Source organism: Drosophila miranda (assembly GCF_003369915.1).
Source record: "Drosophila miranda strain MSH22 chromosome Y unlocalized genomic scaffold, D.miranda_PacBio2.1 Contig_Y2_pilon, whole genome shotgun sequence".
Lineage (NCBI taxonomy): Eukaryota > Metazoa > Arthropoda > Insecta > Diptera > Drosophilidae > Drosophila > Drosophila miranda.
Window position 1 is genome coordinate 16,818,023 of NW_022881614.1, and position 26,269 is coordinate 16,844,291.

Sequence of the window (26,269 nt, forward strand, 5' to 3'; positions counted from 1 at the left end):
GCGGGGCGAAGTTTTGAAATATTTTTGTAGCAGTGACATATCACAGATGTCTGGATCCAAAACATCGTTGCTCTAGCTCTTATAGTCTTTGAGCACTGAAGGGGACGGACGGACGGACGGACGGACGGACGGACGGACGGACGGACAGACGGACAGACAGACAGGGCTCAATCGACTCGGCTATTGATGCTGATCAAGAATATATATACTTTATGGGGTCGGAAACGATGCCTTCTGGACGTTACACACATCCACTTTTACCACAAATCTAATATACCCCAATACTCATTTTGAGTATCGGGTATAAAAATCAAGGGCGAAACACGCGGGAAGAAAATGAATAAAGAGAGACGAAAATGAGAAAAGTGGAATACTTACTGGGGAGAAATATCGAGTGGATCGCCTAAACGCCCCTACACCTTATCGATAGGTGGGGATTCGGCCCCAGCCAGAAAATTGCAAGGGCTGGCAGCGCCGCCCGAGCAAAGGCGCCAGAGGGCGCCAGGGCGCCCGTGATCCCAGATGCCGTAAGGAGCGCGCGTAAAATGGGGCCGTTCGAATGAGGAAAGCACACTCCGTCGCAAGGTCGCGGAAAACGGGAGTATTCCGCTGCGGGAAGAAAGAGGGGAGTGTGAGGAACCGTGGTTCCCACAGGCCGAATTCGACCAAAGCATAGCCGGATAAAGGCGGTGGGACGGTCGGATAAAGGCTGATGGCTGGCTGGATAAGGCGAAGGTCAGCCCAGATACCCCCGGATATCCGGATGCGGCGAAGAGGCCAAGGGCCCCGAGAGGAGAAGTGTCCCGCTCTCGGAGCAAGAGAAACGCGAGAGTCAGAGGAGACGGCGGGATCGGGCCGGCAGCGATCCGACGCATGACCAAATATGGGCATGGGATCACGCCACCGGCCAGGCCCCGTTACGAAGGCCGTGGAAACCAGGAGACGGCGATGGAAAACTACCAACGCCGAGCCGGGGCCCGTCAAGGGGCTATAAAAGGAGGCTGCGGCAACGAAGCGGGTCTCTTTTTCCGTGGAGAAGTGATCGCGCGCGCACGTTGAAACCCCGCCGAAACGTGAGAGTAATACCCGGTACGGTTCGAAGAAGTGCAGTGAAGTGAATAGCAACAGGAAGACAGGCCCCGCCTGCCCCAGAGTGAGTCTAAGTTAAGAGGTGATCCACAGTTGCCGGCGGAAGCTAAGAGGGGAGTGCGAGACGTAGAGTGCGGATTTGCGTGGCGGGCCAAAGCAATAGCGGAGGTCAAACTGCCCCAATCAATAGCCTCAACGCTGCCACACCCGACGAGAGCCCACGCGTGGTGGAGATCCATAGATAAGCTGAACTGTAGCATCTAGCCCTAAGTCCTAATATAAGTACGAATAAAGAGAGATTCGATTAAAGAAAAGGAGGGTCTTATCATTTGTCGTTGGGGGCAACAATAAAAATACGTTGCGACGAATCGGCCGACCGCTGAGCGAGCCCAGCAAACTCAAGCGAACCAAGAAGCAGGTCCGTTACAACATCTTTAATTGTGTTGTTCAAAGCGTTTTTATAAATGACATTATTTTCTGGTATGTTTTCTAAGTTTAGCTTATTGTTTATTAATAATGCTTTTATCTCTAATTCTTCTATAAACTTACGAAGATATATGTATAGTTGTCGTAAGAGTTCTTCATATGGTGTGTGATTTTTGAACTCGTTGATCAGCGCCGTCTTCAGTTCGAGCCACGTGTTGGGTTGTATCATTTGCGATATGCGTTGTGCCTCTCCTGACAGTTGGATCTCGGTCGCTCCAAATAGGATCCTTTGTTGGCGAAGATCTTCAGTTGGATATAATCCGCATACATATTCGATTCGTTTGATAAATGAGCTTAGCTGTCCAGATGAACCGTCATAGGCAGGTATTTGTCTGATCGACAGCAGTGCCGGGTTCAAGTGGATTTCGCTCAATGATAGTGGTGGTAACGCCATGTTGTTGGTGTTGATTGGGTTTTGTTTTGTTTTCAGTAGTTTTAAACTTTATTTTGGTTCACTTGTAAGTTTTTTGATTTTGTATTTAGTTTCACTGTTCTTGGTGGATCACTATCTCCGCTTACTTCAGTTCACTTAATTTTAGTTTTGCAAATCGTATGTGCTCGTAACACATAGGTTCTTTGGCGGATTTCACAATTTTATTAACGATTCCGGGATTACGTGATTACAGTAATTAGAAATTACACAAGCTGACCATTACCGAAATATAGGAGTTAATTTTAAACGAAATCCTACCGACTGCGCCAGTTAAATATCCGCAACTCGAAATTTAGTTTTTAAAAAAGATTTTATTTTTAGTACTTAATTTCTTTATGTCACAAGATTGGTTGAATTCCCCGACTTAACTTTACGTCTGCTTGTCTCAAACGGAACTGATCTCTCTGCTGCTGGCTAGTTTCCATGAGCCCTTCTCTTGGAACTCACGACTCTGGCTTCGGGCGTTGTTTTCCTCGGCTGCATCTTCGTGTCGGTGGCGTACGTGCCTGGATCGATATTTGGGGATGCGTCGGCTTTGATGAAAGGCATCCACTGCTGGCGATCGGTGTTGCATTACATGACGGAGCTAGGAATGTGATACTCCTTGGTTTTATGTCTAGCTTTGATTGGTCCTCATGAGTGGCGTGATTCTAAAGAATCGATTTCTCGAGAGTGGCGTGATTCTAATGTTGATGAAACAATGTGGTCCATTGTTTATATTATGGGGGGCCCTAGCTTGGAGTATGGGAAGAAACAGTTATTGATTCTTGAGTGGGGTCCTGTATGGGAAGAAACAGTTATTGATTCTTGAGTGGGGTCCTGTTACTTGTGTGGATGGGGTGGATGAATTGTACATAAACATAATGTGTATGGGATGTGTGGAATTATGGATATGTCACTATATATACCATGGGAGCATGGTTAAAGGGGAAAGGAAGGAGAGAGGGAGAGGAGAAGAGAACTGCCTGCTTTTTTGTGCAGCAATGCGATTAAAATGGCGGCCCTCGGCAAACAAAAAGAAAACTATCTATCTGTACGAGTATGTGTATATTTGTGTATGTATTATATATGCATAAAATATAAAACTGGCACAATGTCCTCCAGTGGGTGGCGGATGCTAGATGGCGCGGGTGGAGGTGGGGGATGGGTGTGGGGGGTAGAGCGAGGCAGGCAGTCCATTTCCTTGACCGAAACGCAACCGAAAGACAACGTTATCCAAAGCCCTTATATTTAAGTGTGTATGTGTGTCTGTTCATGCACCAACAGAAAACTTCATCTGTTTGTGTGTCTGGCGATAATCATGACGTCAGCTGGTTCTTATCTGAGGACAAAGTAGAACACGTCTAAGGACAACCAACTTTCGTTCCGCAAGCAAATGGAAAGTCGAACTTGAGTCGAGTGCAAATTTATACAAATCTGCTGCGAAAATAAGTTTGAGCAAGCGCCAGGCAGAACCAAGTGTTTGACGATGTGGCACTTTACTGTACTTTCGCTAGAAACAGCGAGAACAGGACAGGGCAGAAGGAATGCCATCGAAGGCAATATTCAAGAAAGAAAGGCAAGAAATTCAAAGTCATGGGACGACGCGCAGAGCGGACAACAGCCCAGATTTCATCCTGAATATAGGATATAAGAGACATGGATCTTCGTCTTCCTTCGTTCCTCCCTCAAACTGTATACAAATAAAACATGGATAAAAAATGCCACAATTGCTGGAGATGCAAATAAGTGAAACTTTCGCGGTATGCATTGCAATGAGCGTGCCCTGCCTCGCTACCGTGCCACACCGGATTGAGGCAGCAGCAGTTGCATCAAACAATCATCTTTCGGTTAAGCCTTTTTTTTTGTTCGTTCCTGTGCCTTTTGTTGCATTTGTTGGGGAAACAAAAAAGCGCGAGATGTGCGCAGGAAATTGAGTGTGCAACATCCGGGGGCCAGGCTGAGCTGGGCTGAACTTTTCCTTCTTATGCCACACACACAGACCACGTACCACATGGTTCAAGGGATTCATTTTTGTTCCGTTGTGGTTGCGGCTGGCCAGCAGGTGGATTGGGTTGACTTTCACGACCTTGGCGTTGCTTGAGGCATGCGGAATGAGGAACAGGCACAGGCACAAGCAACATCATCTTCAATCAGCACCGCTTCAACCCACTTGGACAGCCACTTTTCCGCACTTGAACCTTTTGTTTATGCAAATCAAAAACTGTTGCCCATGGCCCACTTCTTGGGATCCACAATCCACCACCGCTCTTCCCTCACGTTCCACTATCTCGCCATCTCTCCGTCTCTCTTTCTCCATATCTCTTTTTGTTTTCGCTATCTTTGCATTTCATTGTCAGTTTTCGCCTTGGCTGGCTTCCGCCTTCGTGAGTTATTTGCATCAAACATTTTTCTCTTCAGCTTTGGCGCCACTTTTCCCCCATTTTCCCTTCGGCTTTCGCGGTGCTGTGCCTCATTTTTCCCATTTTCGGCCCAAAATTCCGCTGCTGCTCCAAGGAGAGGGCCCAGTTTGCAGCTCTTGCAGCTGCTCTTAATAGCTTCTAGACTGTGTGTGTGTGTGTGTAAGTGTGTATGAGAAGCAATTAATCCTTTGTTTCTGAGAAAAGAAAAGAGCGTACACTCTCTCTTCCTCTCTCTCTCTCTCTGTCCCCAGCAAAGTAGTTTTTAATGTTTTACGCGGACTTGACCAGGCCAAGACTCAACAGACAGGCAAAAGACCCATACAGGACATTGACAGGACAGAACAGGACAATGCGTCAGTCAAGTTGTTATACCCGATACTCAAAATGAGTATTGGGGTATATTAGATTTGTGGTAAAAGTGGATGTGTGTAACGTCCAGAAGGAATCGTTTCCGACCCCATAAAGTATATATATTCTTGATCAGCATCAATAGCCGAGTCGATTGGGCCCTGTCTGTCTGTCTGTCTGTCCGTCTGTCCGTCTGTCCGTCCGTCCGTCTGTCCGTCCCCTTCAGCGCCTAGTGCTCAAAGACTATAAGAGCTAGAGCAACGATGTTTTGGATCCAGACTTCTGTGATATGTCACTGCTACAAAAATATTTCAAAACATCGCCCCGCCCGTTTCCGCCCCCACAAAGGACGAAAATCTGTGGCACTCACAATTTTAAAGATATGAGAAAACCAAAAACGTAGAATTGTAGAGAATCACCATATCTTTAAGACTGCGGAATCTGAATTGGATCATATTATTATTATAGCCAGCATCAAGAAAACAATTTCATTTTTTCTCGCCCTGTCTCTCTCTAACACACACGTAGCATTGGCGGCTTTGCTTAGAGTAAAACATTAGCGCCTAGATCTCAGAGACTATAAAAGCTAGAGCAACCAAATTTGGTATCCACACTCCTAATACATCGGACCGAGACGAGTTTGTTTCAAAATTTCGCCACACCCCCTTCCGCCCCCGCAAAGGACGAAAATCTGGGGATATTCAAAAATCTCAGAGACTATTAAGGCTAGAGTAACCAAATTTGGTATCCGCACTTCTGTTAAATCTTACTATAAAACGTGAATCTCAAAATTTCGCCCCACCCCCTTCCGCCCACACAAAGGACGAAAATCTGTTGCATCCACAATATTGCACATTCGAGAAAACTAAAAACGCAGAATCATAGATAATGACCATATCTATCAGATTGCTGAATCTGGATCAGATCAGATCGTTTTTATAGCCAATAGGAACAAATCAATTTGCAGTGGCTACGCAGCGCCCGACGTCACGCTCAGACTGATTTTCTGTCTCTCTCGCACGCACTCTTTGTCGTGTCGTCTAATATTAGCGGCGTCTGCCGGAGGAGAGCCATACTGACTTAGTATCGGGTATAACCGTAGAGTTGCGGTTTCCGCAGCAACTCACAACGTTTTTTAATTAGCCAAGAGAGACAGAGAGAGAGAGAGAGAGAGAGAGAGAGAGAGAGCAGGAGGCAACTTTTTAGCTCTTATTTACGACCATTGTCTATTTGAGCATGCAATATTTAAGCCTGGAAGTCTCAACATGGCCAAGACAAGCAATTTAAGTCAAACAACAAGAATTTGAGTCAGAAAAGTCAGTCGGTAAAGTTGCGCTCATCTTTCTTTTGCCTTCGTCTCCTCCGCCCTCTTCGGAACTACTGCTTAACTCAATAAGAGTTGTACAAATACAAGCACGAGAGGATTGTAGTACATCCCATCTTCAAAAGGAAAGTTTTTACTCCAGCTCCAGCTCCCCCTGCCCACCCATCCTTTTGTCCGTTGTAATCGGAGCTGCTGCGAAAACTTTTTGTGCTCTACCTTGTGAGGGAGCGTACGCTCCACCCACATTTTTTCCGCCCATCAGTTCGCCGTCATTTTCCCATTGGAGGGACCCGAGATTACGTTATTAGAATTAAGATTTTTTACTTTTCTTTATTGACTTTTCAGTTTTAGGTTAAGGGGGGGGAGGGGGAAGGCCACGAAGGCTACATGACATTAATTTTATATATTATACGGCCCGAGGGGTCTCTAAGCCCCACGTAGCTTATTATCTTCTTTAAAGGGGGGGGCAAGTCGCGATCACGGCGGATGCCACTGGTTTTTCAGAACCAAAACCCAACAACAACGACGCAGCAGCAGCCAAAACGAGAGAGGAATACACCGAGGACCGAGAACCAACGGCATCGACGCAGCAACGGCGTGAATACACCGAGAAAGCAGAAACCCAACGACAACGAAGCAGCAGCAGCCAAAGAGGGAGAGGGATACACCAAGAATCGAAATCCAACGTCACCGACACAGCAACGGCGAGGAATACACCAAGAACCGAAACCTAACGGCACCGACGCCAAAACGGGGAGGAATACAACAAGAAACAAAACCCGACAACAACAACGTAGCGGAAGCCAAAGAGAGAGAGAAGTACACCAAGAGCCGAAACGGTAGCCAACAGCATCAATTCAGCGACGGCCGAAGACGAGAAGCGCCGAAAAGATAAGCCGCCAGCGTCGACGCAGCAACGAAGCGCTGGAACAGTAAGCCCACAGCAGCAACGGCAGGAGAGAGACGCGGAAAACTAAAGCGAAGTAACGACGCGCCAGCAGCGAGACAGAGAGACGAAAGTCACGGGCGCACCGTAGACGCCGAACGACGGCTCCAGCCCTCTGCCGCCGCGGAAGATGACGACGCTAGCCGCCCACGCTGACGCTGGATCGGAGAGCCAGCAGAACGCCGGCTCTGAGCTGGGAAAACGTGGAAGGGAAAAAAAGGTCGATTGGGAGCAGTCGTAGGAGTCGGACGTGATCGCGGAAAAATTCGAGTGGCTTGGAAAAAGTAAAAACACGTGGCGGCTCGGATCCACGCCAACGCTATCAGTGACACGGGGAAGATCCGGCATCGACGCTGCGCTTACGGGGAGAAGACCCTGCATCGATACTACACTTACGGAGAGGAGATCCTGCATCTACGCTGCACCCACGGGGAAGAGGAGGCTTTCGACGAGTACAAGCGTGGGAGTTCAGGGGTAAGCTAGTCTCTGGACGTGTATACGGGCTGCTGAGCGGTGCGATAGGTAGGGAACCAAGAAAGAATAAAGTGAAATGTAACGAATATAACAGAAACAGAGCACGACCTCCAACAATCTATACACTAGGGAACCTGGAGGCCCGGGGCTTCATCTTCTCTGCCTATCCTCCCGCCTCTTGCCCGAGTCTGTGTGATTCCATCCAGTAGTTCGTAGCCCGACAGGATCCTGAGGCCGCTGTCCGGCGATTGCCTAGGCGATCTCGGTGATACCTGTCGTTGTTCCCTACGCATGATTCCCTCCAGTAGTTTGTGACCCCGCAGGGTCCCGAGGCCGCTATCCGACGATTGTCTAAGCGCCCCCCGGTGACTCCTGTTGGTGTCTCGCCTGATCCCCGCAGTTCCCTGGGTCCCGAAGGGGCTGTCCGGCGATTGCCTAAGCCCTCTCGGCGATACCTGCCCTGTATGATAAAGACTTTCGCAGTAAGGTTTAGCCCGATAGTGTCCCGTGAGTGCTATCCGGCGATTGCCTAAGCGCTCTCGGCGATACGCGTCGGTATTCTCGTACTCGTAGTAATTCTTAGTTCGGCGGTGTCCCGTAAGTGCTATCCGGCGATTGCCTAGGCACTCTCGGCGATGCTTGCCGGTATCCCGGACCCTCGTAGTAATTCTTAGGCCGACAGGGTCCCGTAAGTACCGTCCGGCGATAGCCTAGGTACTCTCGGCGATACTTGTCGGTATCCCCGCATAGCAAAGTTCCCCTTTCCGCGTCGTAGTAATTCTTAGGCCGTCAGGGTCTGGCGATAGCCTAGGTACTCTCGGCGACACCTGTCGGTATTGTCGCATAGTAAAGACCTCCGTATTGATTCTGAGTTCGGTGGGGTCCTGAAGGCGCTATTCGGCGATAACCGGAGTGCTCTCGGTGAAACCAACGGCCCTGTCCCACGCTACTCCCGTCCGCGGGACTGCTGCCCCGTCCCCCATCATCGGTCCGAAATACGGAGTCCCGGCAAATTATAAATATTACTGTAATTTCGACCCTGGAGTAGACTGAGATATGTACCCCAGCCCAGGATCGCTTCCTTACAGATGGCGCCCGAGCAGGGACTCCGGGATTCCGTTATGTTTTGGGGCGTTAAGTGGAAATGTCGATAAAAAAAAAAACGAGGGGGAACGTTGTGAGTTGCTGCGGACACCGCAACTCTACAGTTATACCCGATACTAAGTCAGTATGGCTCTCCTCCGGCAGACGCTGCTAATATTAAACGACACGACAAAGAGTGCGTGCGAGAGAGACAGAAAATCAGTCTGAGCGTGAGGTCGGGCGCAGCCAGTGCAAATTGATTTGTTCCTTTTGGCTATAAAAATTATCTGATCTGGTCCAGATTCAGCAATCTGATAGATATGGTCATTATCTATGATTCTGCGTTTTTAGTTTTCTCAAATGTGCAATATTGTGGATGCAACAGATTTTCATCCTTTGTGGGGGCGGAAGGGGGTGGGGCGAAATTCTGAGATATACGTTTTATAGTGAGATCTAACAGAAGTGCGGATACCAAATTTGGTTACTCTAGCCTTAATAGTCTCTGAGATTTGTGGATGCCCCAGTTTTTCGTCCTTTGCGGGGGCGGAAGGGGGTGTGGCGAAATTTGGACACGAAACGGTCAAGGTCCGATATCACAGGAGTGTGGATACCAAATTTGGTTGCTCTGGCTCTTATAGGTTCTGAGATCCTTGAACTTATATTTTGCAATTGGCAAAGCCGACCATGAAACCTGTGTGTTAGAGAGAGACAGAGCGAGAAAGAATGAAATTGTTTTCTTGATTCTGGCTATAATAATTATACGATCTGGTTGAGATCTTACATTCTAAAACATATAGCAAGCTTGTACGATTCTGCGTTTTTGGTTTTATCGTATCTTTAAAAATGTGGATGCCACAGATTTTCGTCCGTTGTGGGGGCGGAAGTGGGCGGGGCGAAGTTTTGAAATATTTCTGTAGCAGTGACATATCACAGAAGTCTGGATACAAAACATCGTTGCTCTAGCTCTTATAGTCTTTGAGCACTAGGCGCTGAGGGGGACGGACAGACGGACAGACAGACATGGCTCAATCGACTCGGCTATTGATGCTGATCAAGAATATATATGCTTTATGGGGTCGGAAACGATTCCTTCTGGACGTTACACACATCCACTTTTACCACAAATCTAATATACCCCACTACTCATTTTGAGTATCGGGTATAAAAAAAAACGAGTAGCAGGGGAATCGGGACTGTATCATGCGCAAGCACGGCACGTCGGAATCATTAGGACAAGAATAGCTGTATATCTCTGTAAAAAAAAAAACCGCACGTGAGGTCGCCCATTATTCACGTACAGCCGAGGCTGGCTTCCCTAACCTCCCTAGCAATAGCGTCAGCACGTGGCCGCTGCGCCCACATGAGGAGGAGAGCGCCGCGGCGAGGCGGCAGAGAAAGAGAACCGAGCCGAAGCTGGGCAGAAATCGCTAGAGAGAGAGAGCGACACGTACGCGGCGAGCAGCGAGTCGTAAGCGGTAGAGGCCGGAATCCTCCCGAAGACCAACCAGCCCGGCTATATATTTCGTACTCAGACCCAGAAGAGGATAGTCGATGCCCGACCCTCAGCGCGAGCAGTCAACGCCCGGTCTTCAGAGCAGGCAGTCAACGCCCGGTCTTCAGCGCGATCATTCAATGCCCGGCCTACAAAACAATAGCCGATAGTCAACGCCCGGCCCTCAGCGAGAATAGTCGATGCCCGACCCTCAGCGCGAGCAGTTAACGCCCGGTCTTCAGAGCAGTCATTCAATGCAATGTGATCATCAAAGCCCAGCCTACAAAACTATAGCCGAAAGTAAACGCCCGGCCTTCGAAGTGATCAGGCAGCGTTCAGCCATCAACACGGGACGAGATCCAACGCTTAAATCAACGAACCCAGCACGACCAGGACCACAAGGACAATCCCCAGGACGACGACAGCAAGGACTATCGACCGGCCTAGCCAGGATCAAAAGTCAGGACAATTCCAAGGACAACGATAGCAAGGACTATCGACCAGGACCCCAAGCAGCAAGGACGCCAAGGACGCCTCCACTGAACAACCGTGTTAACCGTGCATACGCCGCGCTTCCGTGACTAGCCCCAAGGACTCCGGTATTCAGCGCGTGACCTAAGAAAAGATTCTACCGGAGGCTCAATACGTGATACTACCGTCGGAAACGCGAAAGACCTCGAAGTGCCAGTTCGACCACCGTGCTTCGACATGGGGGTACAGTGGATTTCGTATCGGCGCAAGGACGAATTTCAGGCCATCGCCGCCGAATTCGGCCTCGGTGAAACCGGGACAGTGGACGAACTGCGCAGCCGGATCTCGGCCTTTATCTCGCGCGGTGAGCATCCGACTGGAATCGAAAAACGGATCAAAGAGCTCGGAATGGTCTTTGACAGCTCGCCCACTGACCTCGACCACGCCAGACCCAGCAGCAATACAAGGAAAACGCATCTAAGCCCCGACCGAGACGGACGCGGCGGCGCTAAAAATATAACACGATCGACGCGAGCCAAATCAGAAATGCACAGCAGTGCGGCTTAATCAGAGCGAACGATCCCACGGGAAACCAGCATCGCTCTACACCACGACCCGCTACGCCTGGAAGACCACGGCCCCGAAGGACATGGGTGGGTCAAGGTAGACCAACTCGCACCTCACCCCCCAACGAATTATCAACTCGCCCGTTAGCCGATACCGCGGCCGGTCGACAACGCAACCCTTCATCAAGGCAAACGAAGGAAAACTGCGAATTTAGCCGACTTAAAGGCGTTCCACGGAGTGGACCACCCCGAGGAGAACCCAACGACGTTGGAGAGACCTGAATGACCTGCCGACTTCGGAAGGGCCACTTGCGGTAGCGCGCTACCGTCACGTCCTCGCCCCGTAAGGGGCGCGACCCACGAAACCGTAAACTACGTATACATCCCCTTATGGGATTAGATAAGTACTACACCCAATGTAAACATCTTCTTACTCGCACCGCTCAAGCAGGATAGGGGAAGGGTATTAATACTTCTAGTTAAGACAGGCAGGTTCTAACCGACAGGCATTTTCTCCCTAGAATCGACTGAAGACATGAAGCGTCTAAGAGACGGAAGGCAAGCTCGGCCCCTAGGGGCAAATGGGGATACGACGGGACACCCTAGCGGAGACCAGCAGCCTGAAGTCCCGGCACCTGTCGACGAACCAACGACACACCGGACTCGCGGCTGGATCGTCGACCCCAATGGGCCATCCGCCTCCCGTCAAGCCCAGCTGAGGCGGGTCGGAGAGGCGACACTTCGACAACAGGACAGGATGCCATGGTGCCGGCGCGCGGCAGCCATCCAAGGGTGGATCGACCAACAAACCCAGGACCCGGGGACCGACGCCGAAGAGGAAGTAGAGCCCGATGGCCGATTCGCAACCGCAGGTGTCCGCTCGGCGCCCAATCACGACGTCGCCGCCCTGAATCGCCGTTGGTTCGGGAGTTATGGGGCTGCCATCGACGACGACAACGCGACAACGGACACCGACGAGCACGAGACGATAATACGCGACGCTCAAAGCCTGGCGTCCACGCTGCAGGACGAAGGGAACAGACATCCACTGGCTCGCGGAAACGAATGGGACTCGCCCCTTTGGGCCGAGTGGAACCTGGCCGGTCAAGGTCGGGCAGCCAGCCCTCTAGCAGTACACGACGAGGATGAATCCGGGGACAGTGCTGGACCACACTACTCCGACGTGTCCCACGCAAGCGATGCAGGGGAAGGAGTAGGACCCCAACGCGACCGATTCCAGGTCCCTCATGAGCCTGGGCTTCGCGCCCCAGGCGAACCAGCAGTGGGCACCAGCCAACCCGTCGGGGTCAGATGACGTCCCGCCTCCCCTCGTAGCCGCCCACGCCGGACTACCCCCACAACGTCCCGATGAGGCAGTCGTTGACTTCGACTCCGAAGAGAGCCTCCCGCTGGAGTATGGCGAGATGGCCGACCTGCTGCAGATATTCCGACTCCACCCTACGGTAGCCGCGGTGCAGGACGACCCGGAATGGGCAGAGGCTCCCCCCGAATGGCGGACCAACGCGCCAGGTCGACAGTTGCCCCTGGACCTCATATCCAACATCACCGTATTCTTACGCGATCGCGCCTACCGACTGGGAGTCCGGCGACTGGAGGTCCATGACGGCACTTGCTTCCGCATAAAGATTACCCGCAGCCGGGCCGTCACTCTTCGGCACCCCCGAAGTATGGAGGGGGTGTGAGGGAGCGTACGCTCCACCCACATTTTTTCCGCCCATCAGTTCGCCGTCATTTTCCTATTGGAGGGACCCGAGATTACGTTATTAGAATTAAGATTTTTTACTTTTCTTTATTGACTTTTCAGTTTTAGGTTAAGGGGGGGAGGGGGAAGGCCACGAAGGCTACATGACATTAATTGTATATATTATACGGCCCGAGGGGTCTCTAAGCCCCACGTAGCTTATTATCTTCTTTAAAGGGGGGGCAAGTCGCGATCACGGCGGACGCCACTGGTTTTTCAGAACCAAAACCCAACAACAACGACGCAGCAGCAGCCAAAACGAGAGAGGAATACACCGAGGACCGAGAACCAACGGCATCGACGCAGCAACGGCGTGAATACACCGAGAAAGCAGAAACCCAACGACAACGAAGCAGCAGCAGCCAAAGAGGGAGAGGGATACACCAAGAATCGAAATCCAACGTCACCGACACAGCAACGGCGAGGAATACACCAAGAACCGAAACCTAACGGCCCCGACGCCAAAACGGGGAGGAATACAACAAGAAACAAAACCCGACAACAACAACGTAGCGGAAGCCAAAGAGAGAGAGAAGTACACCAAGAGCCGAAACGGTAGCCAACAGCATCAATTCAGCGACGGCCGAAGACGAGAAGCGCCGAAAAGATAAGCCGCCAGCGTCGACGCAGCAACGAAGCGCTGGAACAGTAAGCCCACAGCAGCAACGGCAGAAGAGAGACGCGGAAAACTAAAGCGAAGTAACGTCGCGCCAGCAGCGAGACAGAGAGACGAAAGTCACCGGCGCACCGTAGACGCCGAACGACGGCTCCAGCCCTCTGCCGCCGCGGAAGATGACGACGCTAGCCGCCCACGCTGACGCTGGATCGGAGAGCCAGCAGAACGCCCGCTCTGAGCTGGGAAAACGTGGAAGGGGAAAAAAGGTCGATTGGGAGCAGTCGTAGGAGTCGGACGTGTTCGCGGAAAAATTCGAGTGGCTTGGAAAAAGTAAAACACGTGGCGGCCCGGATCCACGCCAACGCTATCAGTGACACGGGGAAGATCCGGCATCGACGCTGCGCTTACGGGGAGAAGACCCTGCATCGATACTACACTTACGGAGAGGAGATCCTGCATCTACGCTGCACCCACGGGGAAGAGGAGGCTTTCGACGAGTACAAGCGTGGGAGTTCAGGGGTAAGCTAGTCTCTGGACGTGTATACGGGCTGCTGAGCGGTGCGATAGGTAGGGAACCAAGAAAGAATAAAGTGAAATGTAACGAATATAACAGAAACAGAGCACGACCTCCAACAATCTATACACTAGGGAACCTGGAGGCCCGGGGCTTCATCTTCTCTGCCTATCCTCCCGCCTCTTGCCCGAGTCTGTGTGATTCCATCCAGTAGTTCGTAGCCCGACAGGATCCTGAGGCCGCTGTCCGGCGATTGCCTAGGCGATCTCGGTGATACCTGTCGTTGTTCCCTACGCATGATTCCCTCCAGTAGTTTGTGACCCAGGGTCCCGAGGCCGCTATCCGACGATTGTCTAAGCGCCCCCCGGTGACTCCTGTTGGTGTCTCGCCTGATCCCCGCAGTTCCCTGGGTCCCGAAGGGGCTGTCCGGCGATTGCCTAAGCCCTCTCGGCGATACCTGCCCTGTATGATAAAGACTTTCGCAGTAAGGTTTAGCCCGATAGTGTCCCGTGAGTGCTATCCGGCGATTGCCTAAGCGCTCTCGGCGATACGCGTCGGTATTTTCGTACTCGTAGTAATTCTTAGTTCGGCGGTGTCCCGTAAGTGCTATCCGGCGATTGCCTAGGCACTCTTGCCGGTATCCCCGACCCTCGTAGTAATTCTTAGGCCGACAGGGTCCCGTAAGTACCGTCCGGCGATAGCCTAGGTACTCTCGGCGATACTTGTCGGTATTTTCGCATAGCAAAGTTCCCCTTTCCGCGTCGTAGTAATTCTTAGGCCGACAGGGTCCCGTAAGTGCCGTCCGGCGATAGCCTAGGCACTCTCGGCGATACTTGCCGGTATTTCCGCATAGCAAAGTTCCCCTTCCGCGGCGTAGTAATTCTTAGGCCGACAGGGTCCCGTAAGTACCGTCCGGCGATAGCCTAGGTACTCTCGGCGATACTTGTCGGTATTTCCGCATAGCATAGTCCCCCTTTCCGCTTCGTAGTAACTCTCAGGCCGGCGGGGTCCCTTAAGTACTGTCCGGCGATAGCCTAGGTACTCTCGGCGACACCTGTAGGTATTGTCGCATAGTAAAGACCTCCGTATTGATTCTGAGTTCGGTGGGGTCCTGAAGGCGCTATTCGGCGATAACCGGAGTGCTCTCGGTGAAACCAACGGCCCTGTCCCACGCTACGATCACTCCCGTCCGCGGGACTGCTGCCCCGTCCCCCATCATCGGTCCGAAATACGGAGTCCCGGCAAATTATAAATATTACTGTAATTTCGACCCTGGAGTAGACTGAGATATGTACCCTAGCCCAGGATCGCTTCCTTACAACCTCGTACAGTGAGACGAGCGAAAAGGGAAAAGGGGGGCAAAAAAGGCAATAAAATAATTTTTAGTATGCATAAATCGCTCCCTCGACTGGTCTTCAAAGGCGGACACGGACACATGACACAGGATGTAGCTCACACATCCTGCTCACTGAGCACGAGCTCTGAACTGTCCCTGACAGATCGCTCGTCAAGCATCGCTGACATCCATCCGGCGGAAAACTTGAAAACGGAGAAGCCGGAGAGCCACTGACATCGGGGTGACAATTATGATGGAATAGAAGGAATGGTAAATGGTAGATACTGAGCAAAGTCAAACCTTTGGGGACCTTTGTCCATCAGCCATATCCTCGATTTTGCGGTCAGCTCTGCGAGAATTGTCATTGCCAATCGAGCTGGACATTTCCGCAATCGAAACAATGTTATACTCGTATAGCCATCGCACTGCTGATGACAGGCCACCTACAATGAGCTGCCGCTGAAAATAGAATTCCCCTAGCATCAGCAGCAGCAGAAATCTGTCATCGCTTTGGCCTGACAGCCTCCGATTGGCACTTCATCGTTCAATCTCCTTAAGCGCCAGCGCCACAGCTACCACACTCGTTGTCGGTCGAAAATAGAATATGCACTCTAAACTCAGCAGGACCCAGGGGATGTGCATCACCCCTGTCATGCTGTGACACCAGATTGTTGGGTGGGGCGCATCCTCGTCGGGGCAAGCGGGCACCATCTATTCTGTTTCCTCCAGCTAAATTGCGTATACGCCACGTGCCACAGCCAGCCGGTTATTTGCACTTGTTACCCAGCAGGTTTGCCAAGCCATTTGAAGGAGTGAGCATAATGATACACATCCATTGATTAGCATAATCCACCCGTGACTTCGAGAGAGAGGTCCCTCAAAGTTCGTTCTGATCTGAACTTAGTTTAAAAGTGAAATTTAATGAGATTTGGCTCTGATTCCAACCCTTAAAGCACTCTACAAACTTCAGATGCGACATGAACACTTAAAAAACGATTCAAGAACCTCCTCAGACACACACTCCTCCTCCGACCTTCGTGGCTCACCCGTCAGGCGGCCTAAACGTGCCAAAACTTATGCTACATGGCCTAATGTCATTTGCATATTCCGTCCGCCATTTTGCACACACCAACAAACACACACAGACACTCACATGGCATTACGCCCCGCATCGCACATCCCACGCTTATCCCTTTTTTCCAGCGAAGCTGGGAGCTGGATTTTATTTCATTGTTCACATTGTGCACAAGCAAATATTGAAATTAGAATAGAAAATTAACGAGGGGGAACGTTGTGAGTTGCTGCGGACACCGGCAGACGCTACTAATATTAAACGACACGACAAAGAGTGCGTGCGAGAGAGACAGAAAATCAGTCTGAGCGTGACGTCGGGCGCTGCGAAGCCAGTGCAAATTGATTTGTTCCTTTTGGCTAAAAAAATTATCTGATCTAATCCAGATTCAGCAATCTGATAGATATGGTCATTATCTATGATTCTGCGTTTTTAGTTTTCTCAAATGTGCAATATTGTGGATGCAACAGATTTTCATCCTTTGTGGGGGCGGAAGGGGGTGGGGCGAAATTCTGAGATATAAGTTTTATAGTGAGATCTAACAGAAGTGCGGATACCAAGTTTGGTTACTCTAGCCTTAATAGTCTCTGAGATTTGTGGATGCCCCAGTTTTTCGTCCTTTGCGGGGGCGGAAGGGGGTGTGGCGAAATTTGGACACGAAACGGTCAAGGTCCGATATCACAGGAGTGTGGATACCAAATTTGGTTGCTCTGGCTCTTATAGGTTCTGAGATCCTTGAACTCATATTTTGCAATTGGCAAAGCCGACCATGAAACCTGTGTGTTAGAGAGAGACAGAGCGAGAAAGAATGAAATTGTTTTCTTGATTCTGGCTATAATAATTATACGATCTGGTTGACATCTTACATTCTAAAACATATAGTCATCCTCTACGATTCTGCGTTTTTGGTTTTATCGTATCTTTAAAAATGTGGATGCCACAGATTTTCGTCCTTTGTGGGGGCGGAAGTGGGCGGGGCGAAGTTTTGAAATATTTTTGTAGCAGTGACATATCACAGAAGTCTGGATCCAAAACATCGTTGCTCTAGCTCTTATATTCTTTGAGCACTAGGCGCTGAAGGGGACGGACAGACGGACGGACGGACGGACGGACGGACGGACAGACAGACGGACAGACGGACAGACGGACAGACAGACATGGCTCAATCGACTCGGCTATTGATGCTGATCAAGAATATATATACTTTATGGGGTCGGAAACGATTCCTTCTGGACGTTACACACATCCACTTTTACCACAAATCTAATATACCCCAATACTCATTTTGAGTATCGGGTATAAAAAGCTTTTAATGTAAACAGGCAAAAGGTTTCGGTTCAGCTGGATACGGTTCTGGCTACGGGCCTGGCTAGAAGGGCTCTGGGCCAAAGTTATCGTCTGGCTGGGTCTTGGTTCATTCTATCGCTGGTTGTTGCTGTTGCCATTGCCGTTGCCGTTGCTGTTGCTGTTGGGGCAGAAATGCCACGCCCACTTCGTTGCCACAGGGCCACATGCAGACAGAGGCCCCGAATTTATTTCGCATTTAATTTTCTGATTCTGATTTGTGAATTGTTTGGTCGGTTCCCTATGACAATGGTAGGGCGAAACCAACCGCATAAAACGATATGGGAATACCAGCTGCTGGGGACTAAATTAGTAGAAATTAAATTATAAATAAATTACAGTGGAAAATCGATGTAGAATGTTAAAACAGAGCATATTTGAGAGCAAGGAGAGCATTCTTTATTGGTCTATATATGAACTTGTATCAAAATACAATATTCTGTAATTTTCGGAGACTATTTTTTTATTGGTTACTTCGATGGGCACGGAAGACCTTCCCAGAACTGGTAAAAATGTCTTTGCTATGCTTTAATTTTGAATTTAGAGAATTTTACATTTACTGGCCCTCTCTTACCGCTCCCCGCTCCCCTCTCCCTCTCTTTCTCTCTCTTTCTGCATCTATGTGTATGTCCTTCTATCGGTATTCCTTTGATACTGCTCGGCCGAAAGGCAAACGGCAATGCGAAGAGAGGCCTGCCACGAGAACGACTGAATAAACAAGGGAAACCAAACAAACAAAAAAACAATTTTACGTTTCACTTTGCACACAGCGGATGGTGTGTGGGGCAGGCGGGGCATGGGTGCTGGCGGCTGGCGGCAGCAGCGACAAAAAGACACAAAAGTATTGACCTGCTTTGGTATCCTCGTATGCATGTGTATGCGGCTAAAAGCCATGCATAAGTATGTGTGTGAAGGGTGTGGGTGTGGGTGTGCTCTCTATGTGTCCAATATTTTGACAATCTTCAGTACGACATATGGGAATTGCCCTACACGCTGATGGTCCGAAGTGCTGCGGGCTTTTTTTGCTGCGGCGGAAAAAAGGGGGTGGGGGAAGGGAGTAGCGGAAGGAGATGAAGAGACAGAGAAGTTTGGTTAAATAAAGAGAGATGGATTCCCAACAGCTGGCTTCGCATTCCGGCTGTTGCGTGTGTTTCATCTATTCCTGCAGTACACTTTTTCCCCAGCTTCCCGTTTTCAATACACCCTCTCACTCTCTCCTCTCTCTCCCTCTTCTCCTCTCTCCTCTCTCCTCTTTATGTAATTACGAGAGCATAAATAATCCATCAGCATCAGGGCGTAGGAGCGGGATAATGGATATCGTTGCGTGTTTTTGTGTTTGTTATTATTCTGACGCCCCGCCTCCCCATTGCACACGAAAACAGTTGCATAATTGAATATTAATTATTAAGAAAATTATTAAATTGAAAACGGGAGATAGGCTTAATGAGGACAGCATGTGCTCACCCGAGGCGCCGCCGCCGCCGGAGGTCATAAATCAAGAGGCACTAAAGCAATGCCTCCACATTCTGAGCCCCTCTGCCCCCGGTATTCCTGGAGCAGTTCAATTGGAATCTGTTTGAAAGAAGATGTTGCGCATTGATTGATTAATCCAATCAAATACGATGATGGACTGATAGATCCATCAGAGAGACGCTCCTGCTGGTCCCGACCATCCTCCTACTTCACCTTCTAGCCTCGAGGTCCATCGCAGGCTAACAAACAGAAATGTATTCACTTCACAGATTGCCCATAGAGCAACTATGCAAACAGTGGGGCGGGGGAGGGAGAGGCAGTCGGCGAGAGGAGGGTAGAAGCCATTGAATTCCCTTGCTGATTAGAGTAATGCACTAGGGGATACAAAGCAAACAAAAAGAAACGAGTACAAGTTCGACTATTCCGACAGTGGCTTCATTGGCAGCATAATGTAGCACATATGTACATATGAGTACCCTGAAGCATGGAGTTGGAAATTGTATCAAGCATTAACGGGAAAAGTCAATCTCGCGAGGCAGAGCGGGGCCAAAGCCACGACAAGTGCGACGGCAAATACAAATGAAAAGCAACTCTCGAAGCTGTCAATGTGTCACCAGAAACAAAAACAAAAGCAACAGAAGCCAGAGCGAGACCAGAGGCAGATTCTGAGGCTGAGGCCAAGGCAGCCAAAAAGATGGTGGAATTTCGGCTTCCGAAGATTAGATACCCTTGATTCTATGGCAGCTTAAAGAAGAATAAGAGTTATATGGACTAGTTTTACGAAAAAAAACCTCCAATAGGAGTACCGAGTATATTGACAGAATAAGACGCAGAACACCCTTTTGCAAAGTCGTCATACCCGACGCTAGGGTAAGAGAGCATAGTAAGCAAAAAATCAGGTGTAAGAAGCTGCAGCAGAATCGAGGGCAGAGAGAGAGAGCTACGTAGGTAGAGAGCCAGCGAAATGTCTTTAATTTATACTTGCACTCAGACAGATAGAGTGGGAGAGAGCAGCAGCAGAGCAGCGGCAGAACAGCAGCAAAAAGAGAGCAGCCAGCAGAGGTTCAGTAAGAGCTACATCGAGCAGCGTCAATATCAATAACCATAACGGTAAATGAAACAGAGAGGGAGACAAAATGTGAAATATGCCAAGCAACGGAATTGATGCAAATGGAAAATGTCAACTATTTGCGTGTGTAGCATAACGGGAACGAACATGAGCAGCGTCACTGGAAAAGAAAGAGAAATATAATGGAGCGAGAAGGGAAAGAGGGCGAGACCAGGGGAGAGGGAGATACATGTGCGGTCGCATGTTTATTTATTCATTACAAGTAATTTCCCATGCTCCCCCAGCTACTTCTCTATCTCCCCTCTCTCGCTCCTCCTAACACTTCGCTCTCTTCCTACTCCATTCCTTCTCTGCTGTCCTAGACTCAGGGAATAATATAATATTTTTACAAATTTATATTCATGCCATTTGGCAATGTGCATTTTTAAAACAAACTTTCACACAAACACACACACACACACACACAATGTAGCGGCAACAGAAAAGGAGAGGGGGACTGTAGCATGTAGCCCGCAAAAAACATAAACTGTTTTCAGTGTAGCCAAGTGTAGTAACAGAAGCTTCAGCCCTGGAGCTGGAAATAAAAGATAAACTCTTAAGATGCTTTTCGTAAATGCCTTAGTAACCAGTACGCACAAAGAAGTAAATTCAACATTTCAGTCATTTTTATTGTAATTTCCTCTGGGGTTGGAAATTAAATAGTATATTTGCAGTGTAGCTGCTAGCTTCCAAATCTTTCAATACTAACTGAATTCTGACTTTAGCACATAACTAAGTTAAGTAGTTGTTACCCCTTTCAGTCATGCTTTTCCAGCTTCCACCGGTAGAATGACACCCATTGCAAAACATCAAAAGCCTCTTAATCTAATTGGTTTTGTAGCTGTAAGAAGCCTTCAATCGTAGAACACTTGTACCTCCAACTTACAGAAGGGAACATCCAGAGCCCAGCATGAATGCAGCATTAATCTCTACTGGCTCAGAGGGGCCCAAGGTTGCTGAGATATGCATGTCCGCAAATTGTCTTCATTCAAACGCAATCAAGATTGCAGTACTCTGCCCATTGGCAGTTTATTCACAGACACACCCCCTTGATCCTGCAAACATGACTCTTATCAACGGGGTATCAGGGCTGTAGCTCACCTGCTACTCGTATCAATTGCTATGCAAGTCTTCATTGGGAAGGACAGGGAGTTTTTCAATGCTGTTTTGCCTTAGAATGGAGCCGCACTACATTCCATACCCAGCCATCTCTGCATAAATTGCAAGTGATATGCATGGTTCGGCATACGCTTTGTGCGACCACGCGTGGCAAGGTTGCAGGCAATTCTGTGGAGTGGACGGTGCGAGCAGTTGCAGCGGGGCTGGCTTGCGTAGGAGTATCCCACAAATTCAAATGAAAAACAAGCTATACATATTTTGACAATCCCTGATATTGGCATTGACGTCAACAAAACAGAAAATGTGGGCTGGCATGGCATTTCCCAGGCAAATAATTCCGAGTGCAACATGATAATAATGCAATTGACAATTTTCGTTGCCCACGTCAATTAATAATGCCGCTCTGTGAAAATGCTCATTTGCATTCGGCAAACATAATTTTCTTTGCGTTGCATTTATGTTATTATATCGAAATCTTCTCGGGCCACACATAGAAACGGAATAATTAATTTTCTTGACCTTATCGGTTATCCCTTTTGAAGGAGACTTTGTGGGAATGTGATGGGTTTTGCAGAGGGCCAGGCAGTTTAGCTTGGAAAACCATCATCATCGTCATCATCAACATCAAATAAGTTGACCCCCTGCGGTCAATCCCCGGGCTCAAGCTCTCTCACGAATTGAATGTAATGGCCATGGCCTCTGCCATGTATACATGAATTTTCAAATTTTCAAATTTTCAACATGCAGCAGCAGCTGAAATCGACTTTGGCACTAACACACTTCCATCATACAGCCCCAGCCGCAGCCCCAGACTCGGACTCCATTTCAGACAGCAATCATCTAGACTCCTCTGCGGTCATTGTGGCAGGCCCATTAATATGCTGCCACATACCGAAGAGGCACGTCACACACACAACTGTGCTAATTTCGTAATCAAATGTATTTTGAGCAGAAATTACATTTCCAACTCGACGCTGAGATTGGATGGCGATGGCGATGACGATGGCGATGTCGGTGTTGTGGGGGGGAGGGGGAGTGCCGAGTAGAGCCGAGAGAAGGATTACAATTGTATTACCAATTCTAATTTGTTTCCCCCTCAACTGTTGCCAATTACCATGTAGATGAGTGATGAGTTATGAGTGACGTTTGGCGCATCCTCAGAGGACCAATTGACATGCCTGCATGAGACACCCATTCGGAGGAGTCGGTGACCCCGGAGTGCATTGCCTTCCTCCAGCTTCGAGAATATTCCAAGGCCCCTTTGAATGCCATTCGGTAATTGTACATTCAACAAAGTGATAGTTAAGCCCTGCTCGACTTTCTCGGCATAATCAAGATGATAGTTTATGCCCTGATACTGAATTGATTTTCATTCGGCTCTAGCAAAATTATTAAACAAATTTACTTTGATTCAGTCATTGAAATGAAATTGAAAATAATACCATATTTCACTTTATGCCAGCTCTGATTTCTCGGAAAATAGTTGATTTTTTGCCGGATCCTTGCGTTGTCAAAGTAACGGCACATACGCACTGGACATTGGGCCAGATACTCGCACACACAGATACATTTGCTGTTTGCTTGAGCTGCGCTAATCCTTGGTTGAGAAAAATAACAGGAAAGAAACCAAACTCTATGCTTGGAAAGTAATCAGCTTACACATACAGAACTAGGAAAATGGCAAAAGAATTCGAATTTCTATCAAAAATGTGCAAGCATATGTGGACGTATAACGTATACGTAACATGCCCTGTGGTGGGGGTAAATCAATGAAATTCATTCCTCTCCTTTGCAAATTCATATAGAATGGTTATGCATTTCCCATGTATATGGCTGGGTTTTTCTTTCTGTTAGAGGCATAAACCTTGTTTATTTTAAGAGCCATAGGTATCAAAGTTGTCACAAAATCCCTTTAAACCAATAAACCATTTCCTAATCCACTCCAAACGTCAGTATCAGTACTACTAATAAGTATCTCACCGTCGTAACACACCCACTACTGGGGCCTGCTTTTGTTAAAGTCCTTTTCAGGGGATCCCCATAAGATTTATGCGATTTCCGTGCGGTGCTATTTCTATGCAGCTGTCGCTGATAAACTGCAAGCAGTCCACGTGGCATGGGGGTCAGGTGAGATGAGATAGCAACAAATGAACATACCCCATATGATGGAGCACTGGAATGGCACTGACGACACTTGAAATTGTTTTGCATGCTGGATCCAGCAGAAGACATTCGTCAAAAAAGAGGTGGGCGGGGAAGCAGAGAGAGAGAGTTACGACAGAAAGAACAACTTCTGAGGACATTCATCACGTCATTCGTGTCAAGCATCATTGTCAGCGTTTAGAATGTGCTTACTTCAAGTACGGGGATATGTATCGCACATCCTTACAAGTGGCCCTACAAAGTGCTTTTCATGTTGTGAATATCCTTTTTGTTCTGCTGCTGCTTCTGCTGCTTATGGCCTTGCCGTGCCAGAATAAGATTAATTAGCCAAGGAGCTGTTTGGAGAGGGCAGGGCAGGGCTGGGCAGGGCAGGGCGCCGCTGCAGCGTCTGCCAGCGGGAAAAGGCATTGGCAGCAACAAAGGCCAGAGCAAACACCTGAGATCCGCTCCGCTGGGGGAAATGTTACTATGTTTCCAACGCAGCCTTGTCCGTCCGCTGCTGTTTGCCTTTGTTTCTGCTTCTGCCATTTCCTGTTACCTTGCCAATTTCCGTTCCGGGAAACGGCAACCTCTTGTATACCTGCCCCTGGCCTAATTTATTTATGTTTGTCAAATTATCCTACATAAACGAATCAATAAGGTTCCACAAAACTCAAGTCACGTCCTTCTTCGGTGTCGCTTTTGGCTTCCAATTTGCCAATTTCCACTGCAGCAGCAGCTGCTGCTGCTGCCTGCATTTCCCTGGCAAATAATTCCGAGTGCAACATGATAATAATGCAATTGACAATTTTCGTTGCCCACGTCAATTAATAATGTGTGAAAATGCTCATTTGCATTCGGCAAACAGAATTTTCGATGCGTTGAATTTATGTTATTATATCGAAATCTTCTCGGGCCACACATAGAAACGGAATAATTAATTTTCTTGACCTTATCGGTTATCCCTTTTGAAGGAGACTTTGTGGGAATGTGATGGGTTTTTCAGAGGGCCAGGCAGTTTAGCTTGGAAAACCATCATCATAGTCATCATCAACATTGTAGGGGCCGAATTAAGGGAAAGAGTATGGAACATCACGGATAAGCACAGTTTTCTTTTGGTAATGCTTAAAAGGGCAGATACATAGTAACTCCGAAAGTGGATCGTAAGCTGCAAGCTTTCCGAAAAGCTTTCTAAAGAGAGTCGGCGCGCAGTGCACGCATTTAAGCGAAAGACGTCACGTTTACCTTGACCCAAGAGAGTAGCGTAGCGTAGAGAGGGCATAGATTAAAAGCTTGACCAAAATTTCGCTCAATTGGGCGAAAGATCATCCGATTATGCAGTTCGGGCCAGCCGCTGAAGAATAACCGTAACTATAACATTATTATTGTATGAGCAGAGAGAGCCGCCTATGTTATAAAACGTTGACGTTCTGCAGAGCTGCTGCGCTCTCCCGCTAAAGGGGCTCTCTGCCGCCGCCACTTCGACTACTTTGATCTGCTGCCGCCACTTCGGCAATCACTTCGATCTAACGCTAACCCCTCTGCGCATTGGTTGCATATCGATCTCGCATAAGGTTTATCTGGCAAGAGCAAGCAATCGGCTTCCGCTAAGCCACCAAGATTAAATACGAATTATAAAGTTTAACCCGAAATCTCTTTTCATTTTTGAAACACATAGGTGCCAAAAAAGCTTGGCATCTCAAACATTGGTGACCCCCCGACGTGATATAAAACCATTGCTTAATCGCGTTCCGTTAAAACACTTATTATTTATAAAATATTTTGTTATTGGGTAGTTTAACTACCAACAAATACATTTGGGTGCACGTTGAAAAACAGTTTAAAGTGCAAATTCAGTGAGAGTGCGGCTGGAATATTTATAGACAAATTCCGGTACTTTAAGCGTCGAATCTCTCATTCTCTGCGCAGCTGCAGCCGCGGTTCTTGACTTTTCGTGTCTTGCATTCTCGCTCTCGCGTCTATACATCGTCGCTTACGCGGTATTTCATTTTCCGTTGTTGTGTCGAATTGCACAACGGTTAACATGGACAACGATCCGAATACAGGCGCGGGCGGAAATATTGTGGTGGCTGATTCCAGACTGAATCTGTATAAGCGTAAAAGTCAGTCATTATATGATCGATTGCACAGGCGGGGAATAAAATCGATAAGCTGACCGCCGCGGAAGTCGAGGTGCGCCTTGATATGTTGGCAGAAATTCGAGAGGAATTTAATAAGGCCCATAATGAGTTGGAGGCTCTCGATCAAAACGAGATTGGGAGTGAGCTGCGCGAAATCTTCGATACTCTTTTCATATCGTTGAAAGCTGAGTTGCTGGCTGCTGTTGAAGTAAGCCAGTCACACGCCACTGCCCATTCTACAACTCTGCCAAGCCATTCCGGACATAGTACCATCATCATGGCTCACAAGCAGCGACTTCCTGAGCTGAAGGTGCCTAAATTTTCTGGAGGATATGTCGAGTTCTCGGATTTTATGGCAATGTTCAAATCGGTGATTGAAGCGGATGCGGATCTCAGTGACATCGAGAAATTCCAGCACCTTCGCTCTTGCCTCGCTGATGCGGCTTTGGATTCGGTTCGATCGTTAGAGCTCTCCAGTGCCAATTATCGTGCGGCTCTGGATATACTTAATAAACGCTTTAATAACAA

At 48.6% G+C, this 26,269-nt stretch overlaps 1 protein-coding gene across 1 annotated transcript; it reads left to right on the forward strand.

Moving 5' to 3' along the window:
- Window positions 1-7,471: 7,471 nt before the first annotated feature.
- On the forward strand, window positions 7,472-13,030 carry LOC117194163. Its single transcript, XM_033398817.1, has 2 exons — window positions 7,472-7,502; window positions 11,636-13,030. Exon 2 carries the CDS (start codon window positions 11,650-11,652, stop codon window positions 12,427-12,429), a length of 780 nt encoding a protein of 259 aa, XP_033254708.1. The 5' UTR covers window positions 7,472-7,502; window positions 11,636-11,649; the 3' UTR covers window positions 12,430-13,030.
- Window positions 13,031-26,269: the final 13,239 nt, after the last annotated feature.

Bases quoted from the DNA above. Each gene is read 5' to 3' on its own strand.
- LOC117194163 (XM_033398817.1), top strand. From the start codon at position 11,650: ATGAAGCGTCTAAGAGACGGAAGGCAAGCTCGGCCCCTAGGGGCAAAT.